Below are 27,661 nucleotides of genomic sequence, written 5' to 3' on the forward strand. Positions count from 1 at the left end.
CCTTTGACTCACAAGGCGTTCGACTTCCGAGATACGACTCTACTTGAAAGCTGTAACTCTCAAGCCAGCAGGGGGAGTGAAGTGCAAGTTACTATGCTCTAATTCCTCCATTTTTTCAGTTATGGTAGATATGTAAATAAATGTGTAACCCTCTATCATTCTGAAGAAATAATTACATTAATCTCAAACAGACAACATTCATGTTAAGGCTGGTGACAAAAACCAGTCACCCCTGGCTCCATGCCTGAAAAGAGCACAACAGGGCATGGGCAAAAGTAGCAGAGTAGCGTGAAATCCCGTGGAGTTCCAGTGTAAGAAAACACACACACACAGGAAGCAGAAGTTCTTCAGTAAAATTTTACTGAAGTTCTTAGAGCATAAAATGGTTACAAAGCCCAGTATTCTTGCTGGATCTCCAGGCAAAGTGCAGAACTTCACTCTGAAGAGCCAAAAACCACAGACTGTACTGAAGAGAAAAGATAGAAGGAATACAGAACCATTCAGTAGCAGGATATTTATCTCCTACTCTGAGCATTTTGACCTTGAGTCTCATATGACTGATAAACTGATAAGGTTCAGTTGGAAAATGAATTGTTCCTTGGCTGGGATGTGTATGTGTGCCTGACAGAATGCACTGCAAAAATCGACAGTGGGGTGGAGCGTACAACAACACTTTATTACGGTCATGTATTTAGTCTGACTCAGAGATTTCAAGGCACTTGAACATATCTAACCTCTTACCTTACTTTTAAGGACGGGGCTTGAAGAGCGGAGAAAACTTTAAACTGCTGTATGAGCTTGCGGATGAGTTGCATGCTGCAGGTAACAACTGCTTTTACTCCTTGGTTCTAGAGCAGTTAGGGATGCTATCTATCCTATGGGCATATCTTTTGAAGTGTGTGAAATTTGGGTAAATGGCTTGTAGCTGGAGACTTTTGCGCATACATTAGCTTGGATCCTAACTTCCATGAGGGGAGTGTACTAGGGCTTTCTTGCTGCTTCTTTATGGCTCCCATCATGATCCCCTCATCTGTTCCTGAAGGTTGAGGGCCTATAGCTCCTGAGGGGCCTAAATCTGGAAGGGTGAACTGGGGAAAATCAGGGACCCCCACTTTCATTGGGGCAACCCAGTCAGATGGGTGGGGTATAAGAAAGAAATTGTTGTTACTAATGGGAAGACACATAGGATGAAGCATTAAATGTTGGCTTCTATGTTTCTTGAGATAACTATCTTTTTTTTGCTTCTAGTTGGTGCGTCTCGTGCAGCTGTTGATGCAGGCTTTGTACCCAATGACATGCAGGTTGGACAGACAGGCAAAATTGTAGCACCAGTGAGTATTCAAATTATTTTTGCAGAAGAGACTGGTTAAAATTCCCTGGAATAATTTGGAGGACCATTGCCTTTTCCTAATGGAGCTGTAGGTAATGCAGTCTCCAGGCTTGCATACAGCCTGCAAGCTCCCCCACCCCCTTTCCCAGCCTGTAGTACCTTTAGGATTGCTAGAACCCTGCCCTTTTCTCTTCATGGTGTTGCCTTATCTTGGGAAAGATTCCCTTCTGGAGCATGATATCATTGCAGCAATTTAAGTCGAGCTTCTCATAACTAACTGTCATCACCCGCAGAGCATGTGACATTGGTGAAATGGGTGTGGTTTTCTAAAGTAGACTTGGCCTGATTTGAACAGAGTGACAGAAGCTTTGCCTCTTGGGATGAAGGGAAAAAAGGGAGTGTGATGGAACCTATTGCAACCTCTTAGCTTAGTCATTTAAAATTTACAGCAAACAAACAAACCTAAGCTAGGCCTCAGCATCTTAATACAGCCAAACAAGGGGCATATCTAATGCCAAAATCTTTACTGCTTCATTTATTTCCCTCTAAGAAGGCATATAAAATAAAAACAAAACAAATTCCTTCCAGTAGCACCTTAAAGACCAACTAAGTCAGTTCTTGGTATGAGCTTTCGTGTGCATGCACACTTCTTCAGATACACTGAAACAGAAGTTTCCAGACCCTTCTATATAGTGAGAAGGTGGGGAGGGGTATTACTCAGAAGGGTGGTGGGAATGGGTGATTGGCAGATAGCTGTGATGAGCCTGTTGACGACTCTTAACGACTGCAATAGGTCTTACAGGAAAAAGCAAGGGGTGAAAAGGTGAAAAATGGCTTTGTCATGTATAATGAGATAAGAATCCAAGGTCTTTGTTCAGACCAGGTTTCTCCATGGTTTTAAGTTTGGTGATAAGTTGTAATTCAGCAGCTTCTCTTTCCAGTCTATTTCTGAAATTCCTTTGTAGTAAAACAGCTACTTTGAGATCTTGTATAGAATGTCCTGGGAGATTGAAGTGTTCTCCTACTGGTTTCTCTGTCATGTGATTCCTGATGTCCGATTTATGTCTGTTTATTCATTGGCGTAAGGTCTGGCCTGTTTGTCCAATATAGAGAGCTGAAGGACACTGTTGGCATTTTATGGCATACACAATGTTAGACGATGAGCAATTAAATAGTCCCAAGATGGTATGTGTGATGTTGTTGGGGCCAGTAATGGTGTTGTCCGGGTGTATGTGGCAGCAAAGTTGGCATCTGGGTTTATTGCAGGCTCTGGTGCCAGTGTCCGTGTTAGGTCTGGTTGTAGTATTATTGTGGGTTAGGAGTTGTTTAAGACTGGGTGGCTGTCTGTAGGCAATGAAAGGTCTTCCTCCCAGAGCTTGAGAAAGAGAACTGTCATTGTCCAGGAGAGGTTGTAGATCTCTGATGATGCGTTGTACTGTTTTAACTTGGGAGCTGTATGTGATGACTAGAGGTGTTCTGTTATTTTCTTTTTTGGGTCTGTCTTGTAGCAAGTTCTGTCTTGTAGCAAGTTCTCTGATCAGCGGCACAGCAATGGGCACCCGCATGGCCTCACAGTATGCCAACATCTTCATGGCAGATTTAGAACAACGTTTCCTAAACTCCTACCCACTCAAACCTCTCTTGTACCTGCGATACATTGACGATATTTTTATCATCTGGACACATGGTCAACAGACCCTGGACACCTTCCACCAGAAATTCAATGATTTTCACCCCACTATCAACCTAACAATGAATCAATCTATGCAAGAAATACATTTTTTGGACACTACTATAAAAATACAGGATGGGCACATAGACACCACCTTATACCGTAAACCAACTGACCGACAAACATATCTACATGCCTCTAGCTACCATCCCAAACATACCAAACAGTCCATTGTATATAGCCAGGCACTACGTTACAGCCGCATCTGTTCCAATTCTACAGGCAGAGACTCTCACCTAAGAGATCTACAGCAAACCTTTTTAGAACTAAAATACCCAACAGATGAAGTTACACAACAGATCAACAGAGCCAGACTGATACCCAGAGAGAACTTGCTACAAGACAGACCCAAAAAAGAAAATAACAGAACACTTCTAGTCATCACATACAGCTCCCAAGTTAAAACAGTACAACGCATCATCAGAGATCTACAACCTCTCCTGGACAATGACAGTTCTCTTTCTCAAGCTCTGGGAGGAAGACCTTTCATTGCCTACAGACAGCCACCCAGTCTTAAACAACTCCTAACCCACAATAATACTACAACCAGACCTAACACGGACACTGGCACCAGAGCCTGCAATAAACCCAGATGCCAACTTTGCTGCCACATACACCCGGACAACACCATTACTGGCCCCAACAACATCACACATACCATCTTGGGACTATTTAATTGCTCATCGTCTAACATTGTGTATGCCATAAAATGCCAACAGTGTCCTTCAGCTCTCTATATTGGACAAACAGGCCAGACCTTACGCCAAAGAATAAACGGACATAAATCGGACATCAGGAATCACAAGACAGAGAAACCAGTAGGAGAACACTTCAATCTCCCAGGACATTCTATACAAGATCTCAAAGTAGCTGTTTTACTACAAAGGAATTTCAGAAATAGACTGGAAAGAGAAGCTGCTGAATTACAACTTACCACCAAACTTAAAACCATGGAGAAACCTGGTCTGAACAAAGACCTTGGATTCTTATCTCATTATACATATACATTTTTCACCTTTTCACCCCTTGCTTTTTCCTGTAAGACCTATTGCAGTCGTTAAGAGTCGTCAACAGGCTCATCACAGCTATCTGCCAATCACCCATTCCCACCACCCTTCTGAGTAATACCCCTCCCCACCTTCTCACTATATAGAAGGGTCTGGAAACTTCTGTTTCAGTGTATCTGAAGAAGTGTGCATGCACACGAAAGCTCATACCAAGAACTGACTTAGTTGGTCTTTAAGGTGCTACTGGAAGGAATTTGTTTTGTTTTGACTATGGCAGACCAACACGGCTACCTATCTGCATATAAAATAATTAACAAAAACACGCATTTGCTGTGCCAGTTATTTTTTAGAAAGGTATTTAGAGAGCTCTGCCTTATTTGTCCTGAATGATGCAAAGCTCTGAGGGCTAGGATACATTTCCTAATCTTACGGATATGTAACAAGAATGACTGCAATTACATATTTGTTTGCATGGTTTCAGCTCCAAATGCAACATCACTGGCCTGTTTTGTTTTCATTCTTGCATCCCCAGGACTGCAGTAACTTGACTGGTTACATATTTGTTTAAGGGGCGCAAATAGATACTACAAGGTTCTATTTAAGGCAGTGGCTAATTCAGAACAAAACACAGAATGGCCTCATAACATGAGAGGAAATTGAATTTTGGTTTTGTGGACCTAGATGCAGATTTTAAAATCACAATACTGGCATAGGAAAAATATTGGAGACGGGAGACTTAATCATTCCAGTATAACTAGTTGCTATAATAAACATTTGGCATGCCTAATGAAATGGCTGCCCCTTCCTCTTTTAGGACATTTAGAGGATGCTGTGTGAATTCTGAGTACTAAAATTTTAAACTTACCTGGTATATAATCTGAAATGGGGGGGGCGGGGTATCCACAATATGGGGAGTTTCATATTTAGGCAGCTCTGGTTTTTGCAATAAGTTGTGTTTTGTGTACAACTGCACTTAGTAATATCGTGATGCAGTATGATCTTCTAGGCCAGGGATGTCCCAACAGGTTGATCACGATCCAATGGTCGATTGCAGTGGGTCTGTGGTTGATTATGGGATCCTGCTTCCCGCCTAGTTTGGGTCCCTAAAAAAAAGCTCAATAACTTTGGTTTCCTTAAAAAAAGCTCAACTTTGGTAGATCACTTTTTTATAGTGGGAGTAGATCGCTGTCTCTTGAAAGTTGGACGTGCCTGTTCCAGGCTAAATTTAGACCAATAAATAGCAACTTGCCTATGAAAAGGATTGACTTGATTGTTGATGAACTGTATACAAAAATTTAACAAGAATCTGCATGTCACATGGCTGAGATTTTACTTTCGGCAAGCATGTCTTAAACAATTGCATCAGGTTAATGGAGTAAATCTATTTTTTTTAAGTGGATTGAAAATTGAAATCTGATTGGAAGGGATATACAGTGGTGCCTCGCAAGACGAAATTAATTCGTTCCGTGAGTTGCTTCGCCTTGCGATTTTTTCGTCTTGCGGAGCGCGGATTCCCCGGGTATTAACGGTTTTACGAAAAAGGAAGCAAACCCGCAAGACGTTTTCTTCTTGCGAAGCAAGCCCATAGGGAAATTCGTCTTGCGAAGCACCTTGAAAAACGGAAAACCCTTTCGTCTTGCGCGTTTTTCGTCTAGTGAGGCATTCGTCTTGCGGGGCACCACTGTAAGGAGCAAGTAAAGTTGTGAGGGAAACTCTTGTTCACGATGGTGGGGGAGAGTATTTTTTCATGGATGCTTTTATTACTCTATTTATAGGCTTCAGAACTGGCCTAGTGGGGAATTCAGCTGATATGGAGTAGGGTGTGTATTTGAGGCAGGTTGGAAGAGATTTTGACTGATGCCACTGCTTCTCTGCTAATGGTTGGGAGATGTCAAAGGGAATGGTTTTGAAAGAAGATAGCCACATTTTTCTAACTGTTTGCCTTTAATTATGCTTTCACTGATTTCAAGAGATATCTTTGCTTTTGGCCCTTTTAAAAAAACCCTTCCTGTGCTAACCACAGATGTACACTAGTTTGTTGCAGACCACTCTGGAAAGCTTGGCAGCCTGTTGAGTTCCTTTAAGTGGAGTAGAAGCTTTCTCAAAATGCACTCGTCTTGCTCTGTGAACAAATGGCCAGTTTGTTCAGATACGTTAAAAGTGCGCTCAGTTAGCAGCATAGTCCTTTGGGAACGTTCTTAGAAGTAAAACATTAAAAATGATTGTACTTAGTTGACTGAGGGGTGAAAAAAAATTCCCCATTCAATAGGAATGTTGTCTGAAATGGTTTCATTATAACACGGGACTTAAAGTCTGAGCTGTGCAAATAAGTGGTCCCTACCATTTGAGCTCTCAGCCTACAGCATTGTGGCCTGGGACTGCTGTGGTATGGATTGCTACAGTGTTGGGCATCTTGGCCATCACCCATGTCGTCCTCGTTCCGAACTATTTCCTGGCACCAAAATGTGCAGAGCTGAGATAATAAATGAGCTTTGTCATATCTTGCATAATCCTGAAGGGTTTTTGGCCACCAGAGAACTGTTCTGTCAACATGTTCACAGGCACCTAATGTATCTCTCCTTCTAATAGTGAACTTGGGTGATAAGTGTGGACAGAAATGGAGCCAAGATGGGGCCTCTGAGGAACAAGAGGGAAACATCTGTATGTTTGGTGGAACCCTGAGGTTAGCAGAAAGAGGATGAAATATTTAGAAAATTGCTCCAGCGGACTGTTCTGTAGCTGCAGTCTTAGTCGAAAAAGAAAAACCGAGGTTCCTTGGTGAGTGGAAGGAGAATAAATTGGGCTGTTGGAGGAAGGTAGTGGCTGGAGCACTCCTGAAGAGGAAGCACTCAACCTTGTGTTGGGAATGAACCAGCGATTTTTCAACAAACAAACAGCACGGTCAGCTTGATAATAAGCCCTCTTGGTTTAAAGCTTATTTTGAAACTGACCGGAGTTTCTTTTTTAAGATCCCTGGTTCCTGTGGTTAAGCTTGACAGAAGTCCTCATGGCTGTGTGAGTAGAGTGCGGAGTTTATGACTGACACTTCACTTGGAATTGCGATGGCTTCTTTGCATAATTATGTATCATGGTTTGGCAGTACATACACACCAGTCTATTATTTAAATATTAAACATTTATCTTATACCTCAACAATCTTGGCATTCATTCTGCTTAGCAAGTTGTGACTTTAAAAGAGTACATTCTGGAGCTCCTTACTGTAAAATTTCTGTAAAGATGCACATGATAACTAAATTAAGTTCTCAGAACTGACGGTTTGCTGTTTGGGAAGAGGGAATTTGGGTATTTTATTAATGGATCAGGAGTGATGCTGATGGTGCAAAGGTTAAGTCAGTGCTGTTAACAGATTTGGGGGGGAAATGCCCATTTCCTCTGAATGCGCAGCAGCGTTGTCTTGCTTTTTTGAGCCAGAAACTTCAAAGAGCTGTTTGTATGCAGCTGGGACTGAATTTTCAGGTTCTCTTTCTCTGACTTGCTAAAAAGCTGAAGACTGACAGCCCCTTTCATCCTACATTATCCAGTGTGGCTTTTAAGTCCAAGAGAACCGTGTACTCAAATTGATGCTCTGTTCCTCAGGGGTTGGTGCAGAAACATTAAATTGTACTAAAATATTCATATGAGAGTGCATTTAGCTGAAAGCAATTGATGTGCTTTTCCCACGAGAGCAAAAAGAAACGCTGTATGGCCCTGCACTCAAGCAGACACCCTAAGCACGCTTAAGAGTGGTCACGTGTCCCAGTTGATCAAAGCCCCATATAAGTTCTTAAAGTGAAAAGGATTAGAAAGGGATGAAATTGTTTGACCTGGCAGACTCTATAGTGATGTGAACTACTTCACTGCTTGGGATTTGAGCAGTTTTTTCCAGTACAATGTGGGCTCATGCAATATCCACATTTTTTCTTGCTTAATTGCTGCTTCTTCGCTCTGCAGATTCAACGGGGCTGCATGGGGGGTGGTTAGAGGGCTCCACAGATATTGGCTTCACTTATTAGCCAACCATTGTTTGCAGTTTCCATTCCGCACACACACACACCCTGGTTGCCTGGCATCTGCAGAGAGCTGGAGAGAGAGAGAGAGAGGGAGAGGGAGAGGGAGAGGGAGAGGGAAAGCATGTGGTCTTCTGATTCTTCTCGGAAGATAAGAAACCACATTTATTTCTCATATGGCTTGGAAGAGATTCTCCAAACTGCAGTGCAATTGAGAACTCTGGGATGTTCCCTGTGTGCTCCTGGCTGTTCTGCTCTCTATATGGCCAGGGTACCTGTTGAGCTTGCAAGTGGATTTGTTGGCACCTTCATAAGGAAAATATAAATATTTAACCCAGAGAGCATAGCACATTGCAAATTGCACTGTACTACCACTGCAGGGATTATAGCTTACTGTGACAGGCAGATATGCTATTACAAAAGTTTTGGGTGATGGTTGGTCTTAGAACCACATAATAGGTGTGTGTGGTGCACGTGGGCGCACGCCCCCCCCACATTCCAGATGTGCTTAAGGCATTCAGAAACTTGTTAAATTGCCACCTGTTGTTTCTTTACTAATCCGTATGATTGCCTAACTTTGTATTAATATGTCAAATTCTGCATGCACAAAAACAGACCTCTACACATTTCTTGGCCACCATTGCCCAGTTAGTGCAGCCTTATCACAGCAATGCATTGTCAGCAAGATCCACAAGTGCAGAATTCCCGTCAGGGTCTTGACTCTATTTAAAGTGTTTTGTTTTGTGGGACCTACCTCTCTTGTTGAATCTATACGATTTTGTTTTGGTTGTAACTACCAAAGCCTCGCTTGCTGATGCCACTCTTTGATGCACTTGGGTCCCAAGCCATTTAGAGCTTTGTATGCTAGTACTAACACCTTGAACTGGGCCATGCTGCTTGCTGGCAACCGTTGCAGTGCTTTCAGGTCCAGTGGTACGTGGTCTCATGGGGCTGCCCCACCTAGCAGCTGCATTCCAAACTAGTGGCAGTCCCTGGAATGTCTTCAAGGTCAGCTCCACATACATTGCATTATAGTAGTCCATGTGGGATCTCACCAGAGCATGGACAGCTTCAGTAAAAAATGTTACTTTTACTTACTTTCATAATTGAAATTGTTTTATTTATTTTTATAAATGTATATTATATTGTTGTAACCCAGCCTGGGCAGAGGAGGAAGAAATATTATAAATAAATAGGGTGCAAGCCCTGTCATTGGGACTTTACTGCTGAGTAAACATGTGTGGAAATGCTTTGAGAAGTCAGTGGATAAGAAATTTGCTGTGGGATACAGTTGCTTTCTGAATCTTACATGGTCTGTATGCCTATTTCTCCCCTAAACATTGAGTTAAAAGGCTTCAGTGTCAGTGAAAGAGCAGCTAAAATGACAGATTGAGAATTGCATTGCTGGATCCTCCCTTCTTAGGATCACTATGTTTTGACATGTTGGGTGGTGACTGATGTGGTTTCTTCCCACAGCAAGTAGAATCATAAAATTGAAGGGTTGGAAGGGACCTCAGGGGTCATCTATCCTACCTCCTGCAGTGCAGGAGTCATAGCTAAAGAATCTTTGCCAGATGGCCATTCAAGGAGAGCCCACCACTTTCTGAGGGAGTCTATTTGAACAGCTCTTACCGTCAGAAAATTCATCCTGGTGTTTAGTCCGTATTTCTTGCAATTTCTATCCATTGATTCAGGTCCTACCCTCTGGAGTGGAAGAAAAGGAGCTTGCACCATCATCTATGTCATAGCCATTTTCAAATAACTGAAGAGCAATCACATAGATGATGGAGCAGGCTCCTTAAGCCAGAAAGAATATTGAGGAGCAGAAGCAAAGTAGTCTGAACCTAAGTCACCCACTGGTAAAATTTGTTTGCAGAATGCATTTTCCCACTAGTTTGAGTCTTTATTTCAATTCTATTCTATTTTCTGTTTCAGGAACTTTATATTGCTGTTGGAATATCTGGAGCAATTCAGCATCTAGCTGGAATGAAAGACAGTAAGGTACTGTAGAAAAGTTTATTGGTCATAGTCAAAGCAGAGACAAGCTTCTTTTGGGTGGTGGCAGTTGAGTAAAATATAGAAATAGAATAGATTAATCCCATTCTAGAAAGTAAATCAGTTGTCAATATCACAACATTATTGCCAATAGTGCATTACAGTGTACACATTCCAAAATAAACAGAAACAGACCATTTGTAGAAGCAGACTGAATTTATAGCTTAAGCAAAACAGTTTCTGTTTAGAATCCTATGCCGTAGAGCTATATTCATATATTTCAGAATCTGACACATGAATTCATGCATAACAATGTGCAATTTGAATTATGGACTTACTATTCCATAAAGTAAAAGACGCTTTTTGAATGTTCCATCATTTATCCATTCAAATGGAAACCCTATTATAAAATGATAATAAAACTTTAAAAGGTTTAACTCATTAGTAGCTGAAATGTTTTTCAACTATGTTTTTCCACAAGACTTGTTCAGATTATCTTTCTGTACCTCCAGTGGAAGATGGGTTTCATTATCTCTGAAACAAGAGCTTTCCTGCCTTTTTAAGAGGCAGTTTAATGTGAGAAAATTCACATGTTGAAGCATGAAAACTATAAAACAATTCTGTGTCTTCGCTGTATGTCCCAGTTTTCTTTTTTTTGTTCTCTGATGTGCTTTGTTTTCTCTTTGAATTGTGAAGTCATACTATTTCTTGTCATTAACAAATCATCCTAAGGACATTGGAGCCATGTAGTCAAATAGATATGTCTGGGCAGAACAATGCTACACTCCCTTTTGGGACATAGTTTCAGTACCTGAATAGTGTCACAGACACACACACACCACTGTGGAGACTGCTGGAAAAAAATTGCCCATAGTGGTATATGACACACCAGCTGAAGTGCCTCTTACCTGTTCATTAGCCCAACTCATGTAGCTGATACTCTGGGCAATGTGGCTTTTAAAACTCCTCCTCCTGCTTGGAGTCTCAGAAATATTTGTAGATGGTTAGTGCATTGAGGTTGCATCCAGTGTTCATCTTACTCAGAGCAGACTCGTTGATACGAATAGGCATGAAGAACTTTCATCCATTAATTTTATTGGCCAGGACCCTAAGATTATTACCCTATATAAAGTTACTTGGGGAGGAAACCCCATTGAACACAGTAAAACCTTATTTTGGGCAGATTCAGGTAGGTAGGTAGCAGTGTTGGTCTGACGCAGTCGAAATAAAAAAAAATAAATTAAAAAGTTGTCCAGTAACACCTTAGAGACCAACTAAGTTTGTTCTTGGTATAAGCTTTCGTGTGTATGCACACTTCTTCGGATATCTGAAGAATAACTTATTTTGGGCAAATGTGCACAGGAGTACAGTACAATTCACAAAGTGACTTATCTGAGATAAACAAGAGAACAATTTGCCGTCTTTCACATGAACAGTACTTTGAGAGACATAATTAAATGGCAGAAATGGCAAGAATGAGCATTTTAAAGTGAAGGAACTATGGTTTAATATTTAGGTGGAAAGGAATCTAGCAAAATGATGCTCCTGCCAGAATGGTGAAATTGGTGGAGGAAGATTGTTGATGCTGCAGTTTTCATTCTTAAACTCAATGTCATTAAGATAGTTTCCTGCTCCGTATGATTTTTTTGTGGGGAGGAGGCATTAAAAGTCAATATGGAAAGGCGAACATCCAATTCATGTTCCATCTTGTGTGCTGCTCCCTGACTGGCTTGGACTATATTCGACCATCTTTTTTGTCATGACCATCTAAACAGATGATTCCACCAGTAATGCTAGGGAAAATATTCACCCTCTAATACTCGAGCAGAATGATCTCTCTGTAATGATGGTGAAGGAACTGTCCTATCCAAGCCCTGCTGGGTTGGAAGCTGGTGGGGTGGGCAGCTTTTTCCCTTGGCTGGGAGATTCACTCTGCCATCTCCAGGGCTGGTACATGTTTCTTCCTGGTTTAGAAGTTTCCCCGGAGAACAAGGGAGCTTTTAGGTCTCTCTCTCCCTTGCGCCATTGGAACACAGATGGCATAAGTGTGTGTGGGGGGGGGGGTGCAGCTGCAGAGGTTTCTGTGACCACAAGGGGATCTCTAAGGTGAATCTTCTTTTCATGGGCAGATGAAGAAATACACTCTTTCCTGTGGCCCCTGGGCTGCCCTCCTGGTGGGAACCACTGGTTTGCGCCCTAAGGCAGGGGTGGATGATATCTGGTTTCCAACACCGCAGTGTATCACCAGCTAAACATCACGAAATACCAATATATCACCATGTCTGAAATAAGGATGGAGCTATGTAGAGGCACTGGCTGAGCTCACTGTTTTTCCCACATTGTGATTTTTGCATAGCACATACACACATCATGATTAGCAGTATAATGCCAGGTCAAAAATTATGAAAACGATATCATGATATGGCCTTTTGTCTGGTTTTGGATGATATACCAATATATCCCCCAGCCCTACCCTAAGGCTTCAATGATCTACACACATGCTCAGCTCAGTGGGACAGAATTCTGAATAGACATGCTGAGAAATGTGCTGTAAATTGCTTTGGCACTGGACTTGAATAAAACAAATCTTTCATCACTTCAGTAAGTTGTGCTATTTCTGTCCACTGCTTTGGGCGTTGAAAATGCCATTTTTTTAAAAAAAGATGTTCAAATATGTTTTGCTAGAGTTTTTTTCTGAATAATGTTATATATTTGAACTCGCAGAACATATTTTTGAGAGCTTAAACTTTCTTTTACTTTTACTTGAACTGTGCCCCACTTCTGTGTGTTTATCAGACCCTAGACGGAGTTGGGTTGTATCTGCTCAAACAATGTGTGGAAGCAAGGGAAACCCTTCTATAACCATGGCAACAATCTCCTGAGTGGATCTGTCACTGTGAACTTGCACACTTTGAATATGTTTCTGAAAGTAGTCTACAAAGCTTTTTGCAAGCAAAATGTATAATTTATTTGTTGTTATGTCAGGGTAGAAAACCAGTATTTATTTATCTTTAAATAATGGAATCTCTCTGCTTTCCTCTCTCCCCTTAAAAACTATTTTTAATATCTATATGAAAAATAGTTCACTAAAAGTAAACTGTTGATAACTAGCAAATAAATATTATTGTGACTTACAGCTGCATGTAAATAAATTCATGCTATGCTTCTTCATTCCCTGTAAGCTGCTTTGAGTTAGTTAACCTTTTGCTTAAGTAAATTAACTAAATATTTAAATAAAAGACTTGAAAGTAAAAACAGGTGAGGCTTAAGCATTAATTGGGCCAGTGGCTGATTCGTTAACACAATTTATTGTAGGACAGTGGTGTTGCTGCTATTTGAAAGAGAGAAAGTGAAATGTCCCTTTGGAGGTGCTTGAGCCGTACGTCCTTAGGCAGGTTCAAGAAGCCTGTGATGGCTTTATTGAACTTCTCATGTTCAGAGGCAGTGTGCCACTGAACCTCAGCTGCTGGGGAGCAACAGCAGAGGTGCTCTGGGACTTTTCTGTCCTCCTTGTGGACTTCCCAACAGCATCTGCTTGGTTGCTATGCAGAATGGAATACTGGACTAGATAGACCTTTGGTCTGAACCAGCAGGGCTGCCCATGAGTTTTGAAGCCCTCAGGGATGTTGAAGGTTGCTCTTTGCACAATGGCTGCAATTTCTAATTATCTAGCCCACAGCCATAAGATTGTTGCAGTGATTCCAATCCAGTGGACTGTATCTAATGCTGCAGCTCCTGCAACAGACTTCCCCTCCAGCCCCCCCAATAGTCCCCCAAATTGGCTCCAGGGGGTTGGGGGACATTCCAGAGTAGATCCGGCAGTGGGGGAAGGGGAACTGGGAGTCCTCTTGCCCCAGCTCAGAACTGGAATCAACCCATTGCCTATGCTTATTATTATTATCATCCCATGTCTTTGATTCTCAGGCCCATCTTTTTAGATGTGTTGTTCAGCTTATCTCGAGGCTGGGAATGGGTCTTGTTGGACTCCAGCTCCCATCAGCCCCAGCCAGGAGGGCCAGTGGTGCTCCAGCCCTGCTTTAGAGTGAGAACGGAGAAGTTGAGAGAGCACTAGCAGGTGTTGGTGTTTTGCCTTGGGAGTTGCTTGTGATGAAGGGTGGTAGGCTGGATTTAAAGTGTGATCCTGGGCAGGCAAATAGAATTTCACCATGTGGCATTGCATGTGCCCAGTGTCTGGCTTGACACCTGCATTGCCAACAGATTCTGGGGGGGGGGGGGAATTAAGATTGAGGCACCACAAGACAGGTTGTAAACATTCAGTTTTTTATTTCTGTTGTGAAGAGTGAGAAAGAACCTCCTTGAAGAGCAGCAGGGTCAGCCAAGGCTGCGGGCACTGAGCAGGCGGTTGGGCAAGTGGGTCTCCTCCCACTCTGTGATTCTGTGACTACAGAGAAAGCCACCAATAACTTGTACTCCATGAGTAATCTCCCTCTTTACTTTCTTTTTTCAGACAATAGTAGCTATCAACAAAGATCCAGAAGCACCAATATTCCAAGTAGCCGATTATGGTTTGGTAGCCGACTTGTTTAAGGTGAGTTTTGTTGTGGGGGAACCAACCTGATTACATTCCAAAAGTTGTTGGGCTAAAGCTGCCTATCAGTCCTCACGGACGTAAACAGAGATTGAATGTGTGCTGATCACTTTCCTTCCACTCCTTCACCCACCTCAATCCAAGTAAGGCTGTTTGGGATGGGCACTGATTTTGATAGCCCTGCAAAAAGTCATTATGTCATAGACCTTGCTCTTTAGGATCTTGAAACCTCGTATGGCAAGGGTTATATTCAATGAATCTACCAATATCTATGTAGCCCCTTTCAGCAGCCAGCACCGCCTCCCAAATGGGGTTATACAGCCTTGACCATATGGGTTAAGATAAAGGTAAAGGGACCCCTAACCATTAGGTCCAGTCGTGGCCGACTCTGGGGTTGTGGCGCTCATCTCACTTTATTGGCCGAGGGAGCCGGCGTACAGCTTCCGGGTCATGTGGCCAGCATGACTAAGCCACTTCTGGCGAACCAGAGCAGCGCACGGAAACGCCCTTTACCTTCCCGCCAGAGCGGTACCTATTTATCTACTTGCACTTTGATGTGCTTTCAAACTGCTAGGTTGGCAAGAGCAGGGACCGAGCACTTCCGGAGGCGGCACCATCGGCAATGGCGGACTCCTTCTGAGTAAGAAGGGGAAGCTCTGCAGAAATCGGGTCTACCCGCTACAGCGAAGCGGGGACCCTTCCAAAAACCGCAGGCGGGTGAAGCCTGCGACCGTGGGACTCGGCGGGCACCTTTGCGCTCCCCCTGTTTTGGAAAGGGGCTCGGAAAAGAGCTCCGGAACAGGACGGAGGTGCGTGCTGAGAGTTAATCGCTACTTCTGCGGAGTGAAGCTGCACAGCTGATGCCGGAAAGCGCTGACCTTTTTTCCTTTGAAAATTCGGCTTCTAAACTACAACCCGTAAGAACTTGATAAAAATGGGAGATCAAAGGATTTGCCTCCTTTGATCGGCACAACAAACTTGAATTTGGCTCTGAAGCGGGAAGGCGCAAAAAGGAAGTCCGTCTTCCGCTTTTGTAAATAGGATTAAATCAAAGACTTTTGAAGCTAAGAACTGGGAAAAGTTGAGTACAAGGAGTTTAATTTCAACGCCTGTTGAAAGAATTCCCCCCTAAAGTTGGGGGGTGAGAAGAAACTTGTTGCGTGAGGGGAAAAAAGGGAGGAAATTAAGACCACCGCTTAACCCCTGCTATTGGGCTGCCAGAGACTGAAAGGAAAGCCCTGCACCATTTGTTGTTGCAATATGGTTACTTTGTATATGGACTGTATATGAACTGAAAAATATTGAGAGACTCTTTTTGCAACTGTTGCCTCTGACTGAAGGATATTATTGTATTTAGAAGCAAGCCATTTTGAAAGGAACATTGTTGCCAAGGTGCTCCCCTAGAGGAGGTCTGTGTTATTACTGGGGATTTTCCATTGCAGCTGGCTAGGAAACTTTTCCCATTACAAAAGAATTTGACAGTGAGAGTGACCTTGAGGAAGATAAGTAATGGATCAACTCCAACCTCAGGAAAAACCCCAGGAAAAAGCTCCAAGAGTAAAAACCAGGCAGTAGCAGCGAAGACAATCAATTGTAGCCCCTCCAGTCATAGAAAAGGAAGAAACTGGTCAATCTGGGACAAAAGGTGGGGGCTCTGAAGAGACACTCAGTGTATCATTGGACAAAATTTTTGGAGCATTAGAAAAACTGTCAGCAAAAATTGACTTAAATACTACAACTATTAGTTCAAACACACAGGCCATCGATAGGCTGCTACAGGAATCTAAATTGACAAGAAGGATTGCAGAGGACGCAAAAGAGAAGGTACTAGAAGTAGAGGAAAAGCACTTCCGGAGGTGGCGCCTCCGACAATGGCGGATTCCCTCTGATCCAGAGGGAGACAGCTCCACAGAAACTGGGTCTTACCGCTGCAGCGAAGCGGGGAGCCCTTCAAAAATCGCAGGCGGAAGAAGCCTGCGACCGTGGGACTCGGCGGGCACCGTTTGCGCCCCCCCCGTTTAGCAAAGGGACCCTATTAAGGGCTCCGGAGTGGGACAGGGGTTGACGTGGTGCTGAGAGTCAATCGCTACTTCTGCGGAGCGAAGCTGCATAGCCAATGTCGGAGAGCGCTGTCCTTCTTCCTCTAACAATTCGGACTTTAAACAACAACCCGTGAGTAGGATAATTGAAACTTTTGGACTTAAAAAAAAAAAACATCTTTGAATTTGAACCGAGACTGGAAGGTGTAAACAGGAAGTCCGCCTCCCGTTCCTTGTATAAAGAACAAAGCAAAGATCCTATAAGCTAAAAGCCGGGTAAATTGACAGCTGGGAATTTCCTGCATTTTTAATCATCAACCCCCCCTAGCCAGCAGGAGGAAAGGGGGAGAAGTTTGACTTTTAAATCCTGCTGAGAGTGTGTTAAGAAAGCAAGCTTCCAGTGTCCCTAATCTGGGGACGAAATGACAGGAAAGAAACCGTCGGTGATGCCTACAATTTGATTATAGAAAAATTGACAGAACTGGAAAAGGGGGAAAAATAATTCTAACGCTCCCTTCTGCCTGTTCGTTTTACGTTGAAAGGAAACAAAATATCTGAGAATGGAAAGTAACTTTCTCCTTGTTGGTTACATTTTAAAAATGGATGTCAAAAAGTAACTACACCCCCTAGAGGAAGCCAGCCAGGGTGTTTGTTACAACCTGCAAAGAGAGCACTGTAACTGGGAAAAATAGACCGTGGGACTAGTTTCCTGACCTTGACAAAATGACTAGAAAGGAAGTTTTATCTACCCTGGACAAAATATATGATGTACTGCTCCAGCTGGAGGAGAAAGTATCTCGGATGAATCAACAGATGGTCTATATAACAGCTGCAATTAGCAAGGAGGTGCCAAGGGGAAATGCAGTCACAGAAACCGCACAACAACTTACTCAGGAAGTTGGCTTAACAGAGCAAGTGCAAGGTCAGAGAATGGTGGAAGAGGCTGTGAATGCGCCTCAAAAGATAAAGAGACTTCAAGTCCTACATGACCAAAAGTTGCAACATTGGGAAATGGAACTTGGAGGACACTGGCTAAATTTTGGATTTAAGAAAAGTGTTATTCTTGGTGGGACTGTGAAACAGGTGGAAGATCATTTCTGGAATAACTGCTTTCTGGATTACAAACTAAATGATGGGGAGTGCATCACCGGGGAATGGGACAACTGGATGAAAGGAAATGAAAAATACTACTACACGGAACTCCCCGGAGATTGGCTCCCCAAAGAGAAAGAGAAGAAACTGCAAAAGAACCCAACGGGGAACAAGGATGTATGCAACTACAAACAGAAACAAGAAAACCCGCAGAGGGGGCCTAGAAGTGACCTGAGGGCCTCAGACATTAGAACACCGGACTGAGGATATAATGATATAAGGACTGACATTATCCGGAACCAGAAAAAGGGACGTTGGATAAATTTAGAATGAGAAATGCTTTTTGTAATAAACCTATATTTAGGGAATTAGTGTAATACTAATGAAATATTAAGAAATGCTGGAAAGGAATAATTGGCTTTAGCAGAAAAGTCAAAATGGTGTATGTCTAATAATTTTCAAGATCAAGAGGATAAGATAAGGATTAATGAGATTAATATAAAAAATGAAGAGGTCTGAGGAATAAGGCTGAATTTGCTGAATAATTTTTTAAATGGAATACAAAGAGGGAGGTGGGAGGAAGTCAGGAGAACAAGTGAAAGAATGTCGAAAAATCTGAAAGGGATTTTATTTTTATTTTTTTGTAATCTTTTTGTGTTTAATTTTTGTTGTTGTCTTTGTAACTTTTTTGTCATAAAATCTAATAAAATATCATTTAAAAAAAAATAGAAGTAGAGGAAAAGATTCAGCCAATTAATAGACAACTTGAAGACCACAAGACGCAATTGTCCTTATTTGAACTCAGAGATAAACAGGCCAATCTGAGGATCAGAGCGGTCCCAGAAGTGGAAGAAAATAACTTGAGTGAATTCCTGACACAGGAATTTGAAGAATTCTGGGGCCTTGATCAAGACAAAGATTTCAAGATAGTGACTGCCTTTAGATTTGGTAAAGGTGGTAAAGGAAAGAAGAACAGAGCAAGAGATTGCCTGATCACACTTAGATCTAAGGAAGAGAGAGACAAAATACTGGGCCTGCACTACAAGAAATCATTGGAGATAGAGGATTCTAGGATTGAGATCTTTAAAGACATCCCAAAGCACTTATTGGACCTTAGGGCTAAATACGGAGACCTAGTGCACTTGCTAAGAAGAAACAACATCATTTTTAGGTGGGAGTTTCCACAGGGTTTGTCTTTTACCTACAAAGGGAAAAAGGTGAGAATAAGATCAGAAGAAGATAAAGTGAGATTTTTGAAAGACCACGAGGAACATCTACAAAAAGAGTCAGAGGAAGGAGAACCGAAGATACCAAAGCCAGGAGCTTTGGACACAGGAAAGTTACCACTGAGATTGGATAAATCAGAGAAAGCGAAACCACCAACAGACCAAGAACAACTACTGGGAGCAGTAGGAGGAACAGAATAACTACACAATGTCTTTGCAGGTATTAAGTTGGAACATCCGAGGGCTGAATTCCCCTGACAAGAGGAAAAGAATTTTTCATTTGTTGAAAAAGGAGAAATTGGACTTGATTTGTTTGCAAGAAACTCACGTGACCAGAATACACAGGAAAGTTTTAATCAATAAAAGATTAGGCCAAGAATTTATTTCATCAGACAAAGTTAAAAAGAGAGGAGTTGTGATTTACGCCAGTGTTTCCCAACCTTGTGCCTCCAGCTGTTTTTGAACTACAACTCCCATCATCCCTGACTAGCAAGACCAGTGGCAAGGGATGATGGGAATTGTAGTCCAAAAACAGCTGGAGGCACAAGGTTGGGAAACACTGATTTACGCAAAAGAAAGCCTATTACCCAAATTTGTTTTTAAAGATGATCAAGGAAGATTTGTGGCAATTGAGATACATTTTCAAGGAGAGAAATTTCTGATTATAGGGATATATGCACCAAATGAGGGGAAATCAGAATTTTTCAAGAAACTGCATGAGACACTGTTGGACTTTATGGACTGCAATATTATCATGCTTGGAGATATGAATGGTGTGGTTTCGACAAATATGGATAAGTCAGAAAGACAAGTGGTGACAAAGGATGGAAGACTACCAAAAACTTTTTTTGAAATGACAGACAATATGGACCTAATTGATACATGGAGAACTAAGAACCCCCTAGGTAGAGAGGGAACCTTCTTTTCTGAAGCCCAAAAGACTTGGACTAGAATTGACCAAATCTGGATAACCAGAGGACTAGCTCCCAAGATTCGAAAAGTGGAAATTTGCCCAAAAACTTGCTCCGACCATAACCCTGTGAAGATGGAAATGAAAGTAACATCGATTGGCTCCTTCAGATGGAGGATGAATGACACCTTGTTTAGAGACCAGGAAATTATTAAGAAGGCCCAAAAAATTATGAGAGACTATTTTGAGATAAATTTGAAGACTTCTGTGGAAAAAAGAATAATTTGGGACGCTAGCAAAGCTGTAATGAGAGGATTTTTGATTCAGCAGAATGTAATAAAAAAGAGAACTCAAGAGGAGAAAAAAGAAAAGATCTTGGGAAAAATAAGAGAAGGAGAGAGGAAACTTAGATCTAAACCGAAGTCACAAGAGATCTTAAGAGAAATCAAGCTTTATCAAGTACAATATATGAAAATGATAAACCAAGAGATAGAATGGAAAATTAAACAGATGAGACAAAAGACTTTTGATTCAGCGAATAAATGTGGGAAGTTGTTAGCGTGGCAGTTGAAGAAGAGACAAAAATTAAACACTGTTACTAATCTTGAAGTTGATGGTAAGAATATACAGAATCCACAGGAGATAAGAAACTGTTTTCAGAGATATTTCAAACAACTTTATACACAAGGGCCACAGAATGAGACCAAAATCGACCAATTTTTGAAAATTAATGGATTACAAAAAATTTCTCAAGAAAATAAACTACTTTTGAATTACAAAATAACAGAACAAGAGGTGGAAGGTGCCATTCAGAATATGCAATTGGGCAAATCTCTAGGGCCTGATGGATTAAACTCCAAATACTATAGAACTTTGAAAGACTATTTAATTCAACCACTAAAGGAGGTTTGCAATGAAATTTTGGAGGGGAAAAAAGTGCCAGAGTCGTGGCAAGAAGCTTACATCACACTTATACCGAAAACTGAGACTGAGAAGACACAACTTAAGAACTACCGCCCCATATCCCTGCTTAATGTGGATTACAAAATTTTTGCAGATATTCTGGCTAAAAGATTGAAAAAAGTATTAGCTGAAACAATACATAAAGATCAGGCTAGCTTTCTCCCTGGTAGACACTTATCTGACAATATGAGGAATGTAATTAACATTTTGGAAAAGTTACAAGTGAATATTAATACAGAAGCAGATTTGATATTTGTGGATGTGGAGAAAGCCTTTGACAATATTTCTTGGAGTTTTATGAAGAAAAACCTTCAGGGGATGGGGGTAGGACAAAATTTTGAAAACGGTATAGGTGCGATTTATTCTGAGCAAAAGGCTAAATTGATAGTTAATAATGTGGTGACGGAAGAGTTTAGGATTGAGAAGGGGACACGACAAGGTTGCCCAATTTCCCCATTGCTTTTTATTTCGGTCCTGGAAGTTTTGCTAAACATGATAAGAAGGGACCACTTGATACAGGGTATTCAGGTCGGAGTTAAACATTATAAACTTAAAGCTTTTGCAGATGACCTGGTATTGACATTACAGGAGCCAATAGCTAGTACTAAGAGGGCCCTAGAATTAATCCATGAATTTGGCCAAGTGGCAGGATTCAAATTAAATAAGTAAAAAACTAAGGTTTTGGAGAAAAAATTGACGCCGATTGAGAGAGAAAGGTTTCAGAAGGAGACAGATTTAACATTGGTAAAGAAGGTAAAATACCTGGGGGTGAATATGACTTCTAAGAATGTTAATTTATTTAAAGATAACTATGAGAAATGTTGGTCAGAAGTGAAAAAAGATCTAGAGATTTGGTCGAACTTGAAGCTTTCCTTGCTAGGTCAAATTGCTGTTATTAAGATGAATGTATTGCCGAGAATGCTGTTTTTGTTTCAATCTTTGCAAATTATTGACAAGATGGACTGTTTCAAGAGGTGGCAAAGAGATATCTCTAGATTTGTCTGGCAGGGCAAAAAGCCCAGAATAAAATTTAAGATACTTACGGATGCTAAAGATAGAGGGGGGTTTGCCCTGCCAGATTTGAAACTTTATTATGAATCAGCAGCCTTTTGCTGGTTGAAGGAATGGCTACTTCTTGAGAACACAGACATCTTAGATCTGGAAGGTTATGATAATGTATTCGGGTGGCATGCATATTTGTGGTATGGCAAGGTACATAAAGCCTTTAAAAACCATATTGTCAGGAAAGCATTGTTTAATGTATGGTCGAGATATAAAGATTTTTTGGAAAGCAAAACCCCAAGGTGGCTCTCACCCATGGAAGCGAAAGCTTTGAAAAAACTTAATATGGAGACTAAATGGCCAAAATATTGGGAAATTTTGGAACAGGAAGGTGACAAATTGAAATTGCAGAGTTATGAGAAGCTTAAAGATAAGGTGCGAGACTGGTTACATTATTTTCAAATAAGAGAGGCCTATAACCAGGATAAAAAAGTGGGTTTCCAGGTGGAAAAATCAAAGTTAGAGACAGAATTGTTAGAACCCAATGCTAAGATATTGTCAAGAATGTATAATTTGCTGTTGAAATGGAACACTGAGGAAGAAACGGTAAAATCAGCTATGATAAAATGGGCACAAGATATAGGACATAACATTATGTTTGCTGACTGGGAGAAGTTGTGGACCACCGGGATTAAATTTATGACATGTAATGCCCTAAGAGAGAATATTATGAAAATGATGTACAGGTGGTACATGACCCCAGTCAAGCTTGCAAAAATATATCACTTGCCCGATAATAAATGTTGGAAATGTAAAGAAACAGAAGGTACATTCTTTCACCTTTGGTGGACATGCCCAAGGATTAAGGCTTTCTGGGAGATGATCTATAATGAACTAAAAAAGGTACTTAAGTACACTTTCCCCAAGAAACCAGAGGCCTTCCTCCTGGGCTTAGTCGGCCAATTGGTGTTAAAGAAGGACAGGAATTTTTTTATGTATGCAACAGCAGCAGCAAGAATACTCATCGCAAAGCATTGGAAGACACAAGACCTACCCACTCTGGAGGAATGGCAGATGCAAGTAATAGAATATATGGAGATGGCGGAAATGACTGGCAGAATCCGAGACCAGGGAGAAGAGTTGGTGGAAGAAGACTGGAAGAAATTTAAAATTTACTTGCAGAAATATTGTAAAATTTTTGAAAGTTAATGGCATTGAAATGAACTGAAGGGGTTCTAGCAACGAGGTTAAAAATAAGATTGGTTGGATAACTAGACAAATAAATTGGATATGAATTTGCTGAATTAATTAGCAACAGGGATACAAAAGAGGGGGGTGTGAGGGAGTCAAGAAAGTAAGTGAATCAAAGATGAGAAGCAAAAAGAGGGATTTATGTGTTTTTCTTTTTCTTTGAAATGTGTTGTTTCTTTTTTGAGACTAATTTTTCTTTATTTTTTATGTATTTTACAACTTTGTATTTTTGTGTATTTGTATTTGTTTTTTCTTATGTTTGTTGTTCTTCTAAAACTTAATATATATATATATATATATAAGAGCAGGGACCGAGCAACGGGAGCTCACCCCATTGCGGGGATTCAAACCACCGACCTTCTGATCAGAAAGTCCTAGGCTCTGTGGTTTAACCCACAGTGCCACCCGTGTCCCTGACCATATGTGTTACATGATACTTAATAACATGTTTCCTATCTTATTAGCAGAATGGAACTATATGAAAATTCTGCAGGCAAGGGGTTGACCACAATCTGCATTAACTGAAGCAGGGCTTGTATTTGAGAGCAAATGGCTGTACAACTTTATTTTAGCAGATTACAATTAAAAGATCCTATTGGGTTTGTTACTTGGGAGGCACTTTTACATGCAACAGCAATGGCCGAAATCTTGAGCCCTCCCCTCCTGGTGCTCTGTTTTCTTCTCCCAGTAGCTTGGCCAAAGACAGAGGGAGATTTGCTTCTCTCTATTCCCACTCCAGGGCTGCAGGTTAAGATGGTAGGAGGAGGTACACTCTGATTTTGTGCCAGTGTACACTCCTACCTTCCTTAGAGGTGAGGATGCCCCTGCATAACTGTAGTGCCCCCTGGAGGGACCAGTAGGAAGAATGCATTCAAAGTAAGGAAGCAGAGTGCAATTCTCCCCTCTTCCTCCACCTCCACTGGTGAAGTTGAATATGGTCTAGAGCTTCTCAGCTGGCTTTTGTGATAAAGCAAGCCAATGTAAATAAAAACTCTGCCAAGGATGGGGAACCTCTGGCCCATGGGGCAATCTGGGCCTGTCAAGGGGTCCAATTTGGCCCAAACCTTGCCTACTTTCATGGAAAGCCCTCCCTCCACTGATCCCTACAGTCTCCAAAAAGGACCAGTGTGAGGCAAGCTTTCCAAATAAATGGGGTCTGCTTGCTTTTGCTGCCCATGCAAGGCCAGCTTTTCCCCCTGTGATGAAGGACCAGTTATGTGCATTGCAGCACTCTCAACAGTCTCCCTGCCTTAAAACATCTTTAAAGGAAATGGGAGAAAAGGCTGCTTCAAGGAACACTGCAAAATGTTTCCCAGGCACTCCCACACTCCTTTTAATCTCTGATTGCAGGGCAATGATTTTGACAGGTGGGTGGGACAACTCACATGATGATGATGATGATGATGATAAATCAAGTGACATCATGTATCTGACAAGTGGGTTGCCCTGACCACCTGTCACAGTTGGCCTGTTGGGTGAGGCAAGGTAAACCAGAGCCAAAAAAGGTCCACACCCCTAGACTGAGCTAATGTGGCACTTTGGAAACAGAGGGTACGTATTATTTCTGGCACTATTGCCCCAACCACATAAATTCCACTGGCACCTGTTTTACCTGGATCTATATTGTGCTACCCCACCTCAATAATTGAGAAAAGTGTCAAAATCTCTTTGGCAACTGTGGCAGTGAAGGAACGGGCAGCAAGGGTGCAATCTTGAATAAAATATGGGGGGGGGGCACAGGTAAACCCCACCCCACATAATCGATCACAAGATACAGCATATGCACATCATTTGAGTGGCAATGTCCATCAATTTGGGGGGGTCCTGGCCCTCTCAAATATTTGGGGGGGGGCCAAAGGGACCTCGGCCCATAGGAGTCAGTTCCTATAATCAGCAGTCAAGATATCTTAAGGCTTTGTCTGTATGTGATGGCTCATCCCTCGGTTAAACAATTCCACCTCTTTAGTTCTTAAATGTGCTCCTGGAAGGGCCACATCAGGCTAGATTATTGGGCAGGTGGCGCTGTGGTCTTAACCACTGAGTCTCTTGGGCTTGCCAATTGTAAGGTCAGCGGTTTGAATCCCTGCGACGGGGTGAGCTCCCATTGCTCTGTCCCAGCTCCTGCCAACCTAGCAGTTTGAAAGCACACCAGCACGAGTAGCTAAATAGGTGCCACTGCGGCGGGAAGGTAAACAGTGTTTCTGTGTGCTCTGGTTTCCATCACGATGTTCCATTGTGCCAGAAGCGGTTTAGTCCTCCTGGCCACATGACCTGGAAAGCTGTCTGTGGACAGACGCCGGCTTCCTTGGCTTGAAAGCGAGATGAGCGCTGCAATCCATAGTTGCCTTTGACTGGACTTTCTTCGTCCAGGGGTCTCTTACCTTTACTGGACACACACCACTAGGTCAGCTCTGGTCAGGACTGGGCTGTACTCCATAGAAGGGGCATTTCCTTGTCTGACCTCTTGCCTCCAAGGATTTCCCCTAGAACTTCCTGGGCAGGGCAAGCTGGCCAGGGTTGAGATTCCAGCAAGCCAGACTCGCTCCCTTGCTCTTTGGCTCTGAAGACATGGCTGAGCTGTGGTAGGGGCAAATGGATTTTGGTTGGTAGTCACAATTCCCTCTCTCTACATGTTAATAACAAAAAGCTGGAAGCTTCCGTTTGGTATGTGCCTTGGTGTCTAAATTCATCTTCAGTAGTAAGGAAAGCAAAGGACTCCCATTGCGTCAACCCCTTATCATGCTAGACCTCAGTGGATCACATTCATTTTTATTTTTTTTACAATCTGTGTTATGTCTTCCTAAATCTTAATCAGTTGGCTTCACCCATTACAGAATGTTACTAAAGTAAACACTAATATATAAGGAAGAGTGAAATGGCTTACACCAAATCTAAGATTGGCTTAGTTTGTTATGTAAAGTGACAAGAGTGTGAATTTCCCAGAACGAAACAGTGCTGACATTTATTTCATGCCATCTTATATTTTGTGTTTGAAAATGCTTACTTGTGCTGCTGAAACGGCCGCTTGCCATCTCAGTCTTTTTCTCTCCTCCCCCTTTGGGGTTCTCCTAGCATGTAATCTGTGCCCCTGGCATGGCTGCCTGGTGGTATATAGATGGAGGAGAGGCGGCAGAAACCCTGCCAGCACTTAATGCTATTCCTGAACTAATGCCTGTCGGCTTGGCAGTAAACATGGGCCTTTTAATAAGCTGGAGACAAAGTGACATTCGGAAGAAACAACATGTAGACAATTTCCTTAATAAATTTTGTACGACCACATTATTTCCACCTAATGGAAATGTAGATCTCTTAAATAATTGAGAGGCTTTATTCATCTTGCTGAGTGAGGGCATCCTACAGCCCCTGGAAAGAGAAGGTAACTGATATTTACTAGGTAGCATTTCAGGTGTAGTCAGTAGGCCAATCCACCACCTGTTTTCATGGATTGCTGCTCTTCAGAAGACTAGTAAGAATCACCGTGCAGCATGGGCAGAGCTCAGTTAAGTGACAGATCTGCTGCAGGTGCCAAGGTGCTGGCACATGTCCCTCTGAAACACCGGCTTAGTTAAATGAGCTCTTCTGTCTGCCTTCATGGCCTGATTTTGCACATCCCACCACAAAGTTGCATTTGAAATAAAGTGGACTGCTTGCTTAGTGCTTCTTTGGCTTCTCAAAACTAGAGAAATAAAATCAGAACTCTGTTTTTCACATAAAATTTTTACAACATTCTACAGCAACAGTTCTGAGCTTTATAAATCAGCTGAAATGAAAGTTTGGCTATGCCGTAATTTGTTGGCTTTTTTAATACAAAGACTTCAGCATTGCATGCTAAAGCAGGGAGTGGGGAGCCTGTGGCCTTCCAGTTGTTGTCCAGTTACTGCTCCCATCATCTCTGCCCAGTAGCCACTCTCACTGCCACTAGGTGAGTCTGGATTTAGCAACCTGCTCTAAAGGGGTTTTTTTCTTGGCTGCAGCTGGGACAGGCTTTAGAGCCCAGTGCAGAAAGAAGTCTTCATGTTCAGTCATCCTGCTGATCTTGAGCATAGCAATCAGCAGCCATACACCTTTTGCATCTGTGACGGGCAGAACAAGCATACAATACCTTGAGTATCATGTAAACTTTGTGCTTGCTGTTGGTCAACACGTGGTGGTTTGTTCGTTTTTAAGGTCATCCAAATGTGCTTTAGTTTAGCTGCTTAAACATGTTTCTTAAGCTTTCATAACACTTCTAAGATGTTCCAGTTCTTTGCATATTTAAATTTAGCTGCTTTTATGGCTTTTTCAGGTTGTTCCTGAATTGACAGCGGCATTGAAAAAGTGAAAACCTCAAGTATTCGGGCAGAAATGAATGTGACCAGCTTTGAAATGATCATTTTAAACAATTATTTTTAAATGAAACAAAAAATGTAATAACTGGTGGTCTGTTGCCAAAATTGTATGTTCTAGGTGATATCTGAATGCCTTGTAATATACATTGTTTTTGCCTTTTTAGTTTCCATTTGACTACAAGCTATTTGATGAAGACTTTCTAATTCTGTAATAAAATATGCATCGGATA

At 41.9% G+C, this 27,661-nt stretch overlaps 1 protein-coding gene across 1 annotated transcript in view; it reads left to right on the plus strand.

Annotated features, from left to right (window-relative positions):
• ETFA (electron transfer flavoprotein subunit alpha) overlaps window positions 1-27,661 on the plus strand; it is a 47,186-nt gene extending 19,525 nt beyond the window's left edge. The window contains exons 8-12 of the mRNA XM_081876438.1: window positions 754-822; window positions 1,249-1,331; window positions 10,012-10,077; window positions 14,540-14,620; window positions 27,389-27,661. Coding sequence (XP_081732564.1) covers window positions 754-822; window positions 1,249-1,331; window positions 10,012-10,077; window positions 14,540-14,620; window positions 27,389-27,424 — 335 coding nt within the window. The 3' untranslated portion in view covers window positions 27,425-27,661. The remainder of the gene's footprint in view (window positions 1-753; window positions 823-1,248; window positions 1,332-10,011; window positions 10,078-14,539; window positions 14,621-27,388) is intronic.

The sequence above is a fragment of the Podarcis erhardii genome (genome assembly GCF_964252035.2).
Source record: "Podarcis erhardii genome assembly, chromosome: 9".
NCBI lineage: Eukaryota > Metazoa > Chordata > Lepidosauria > Squamata > Lacertidae > Podarcis > Podarcis erhardii.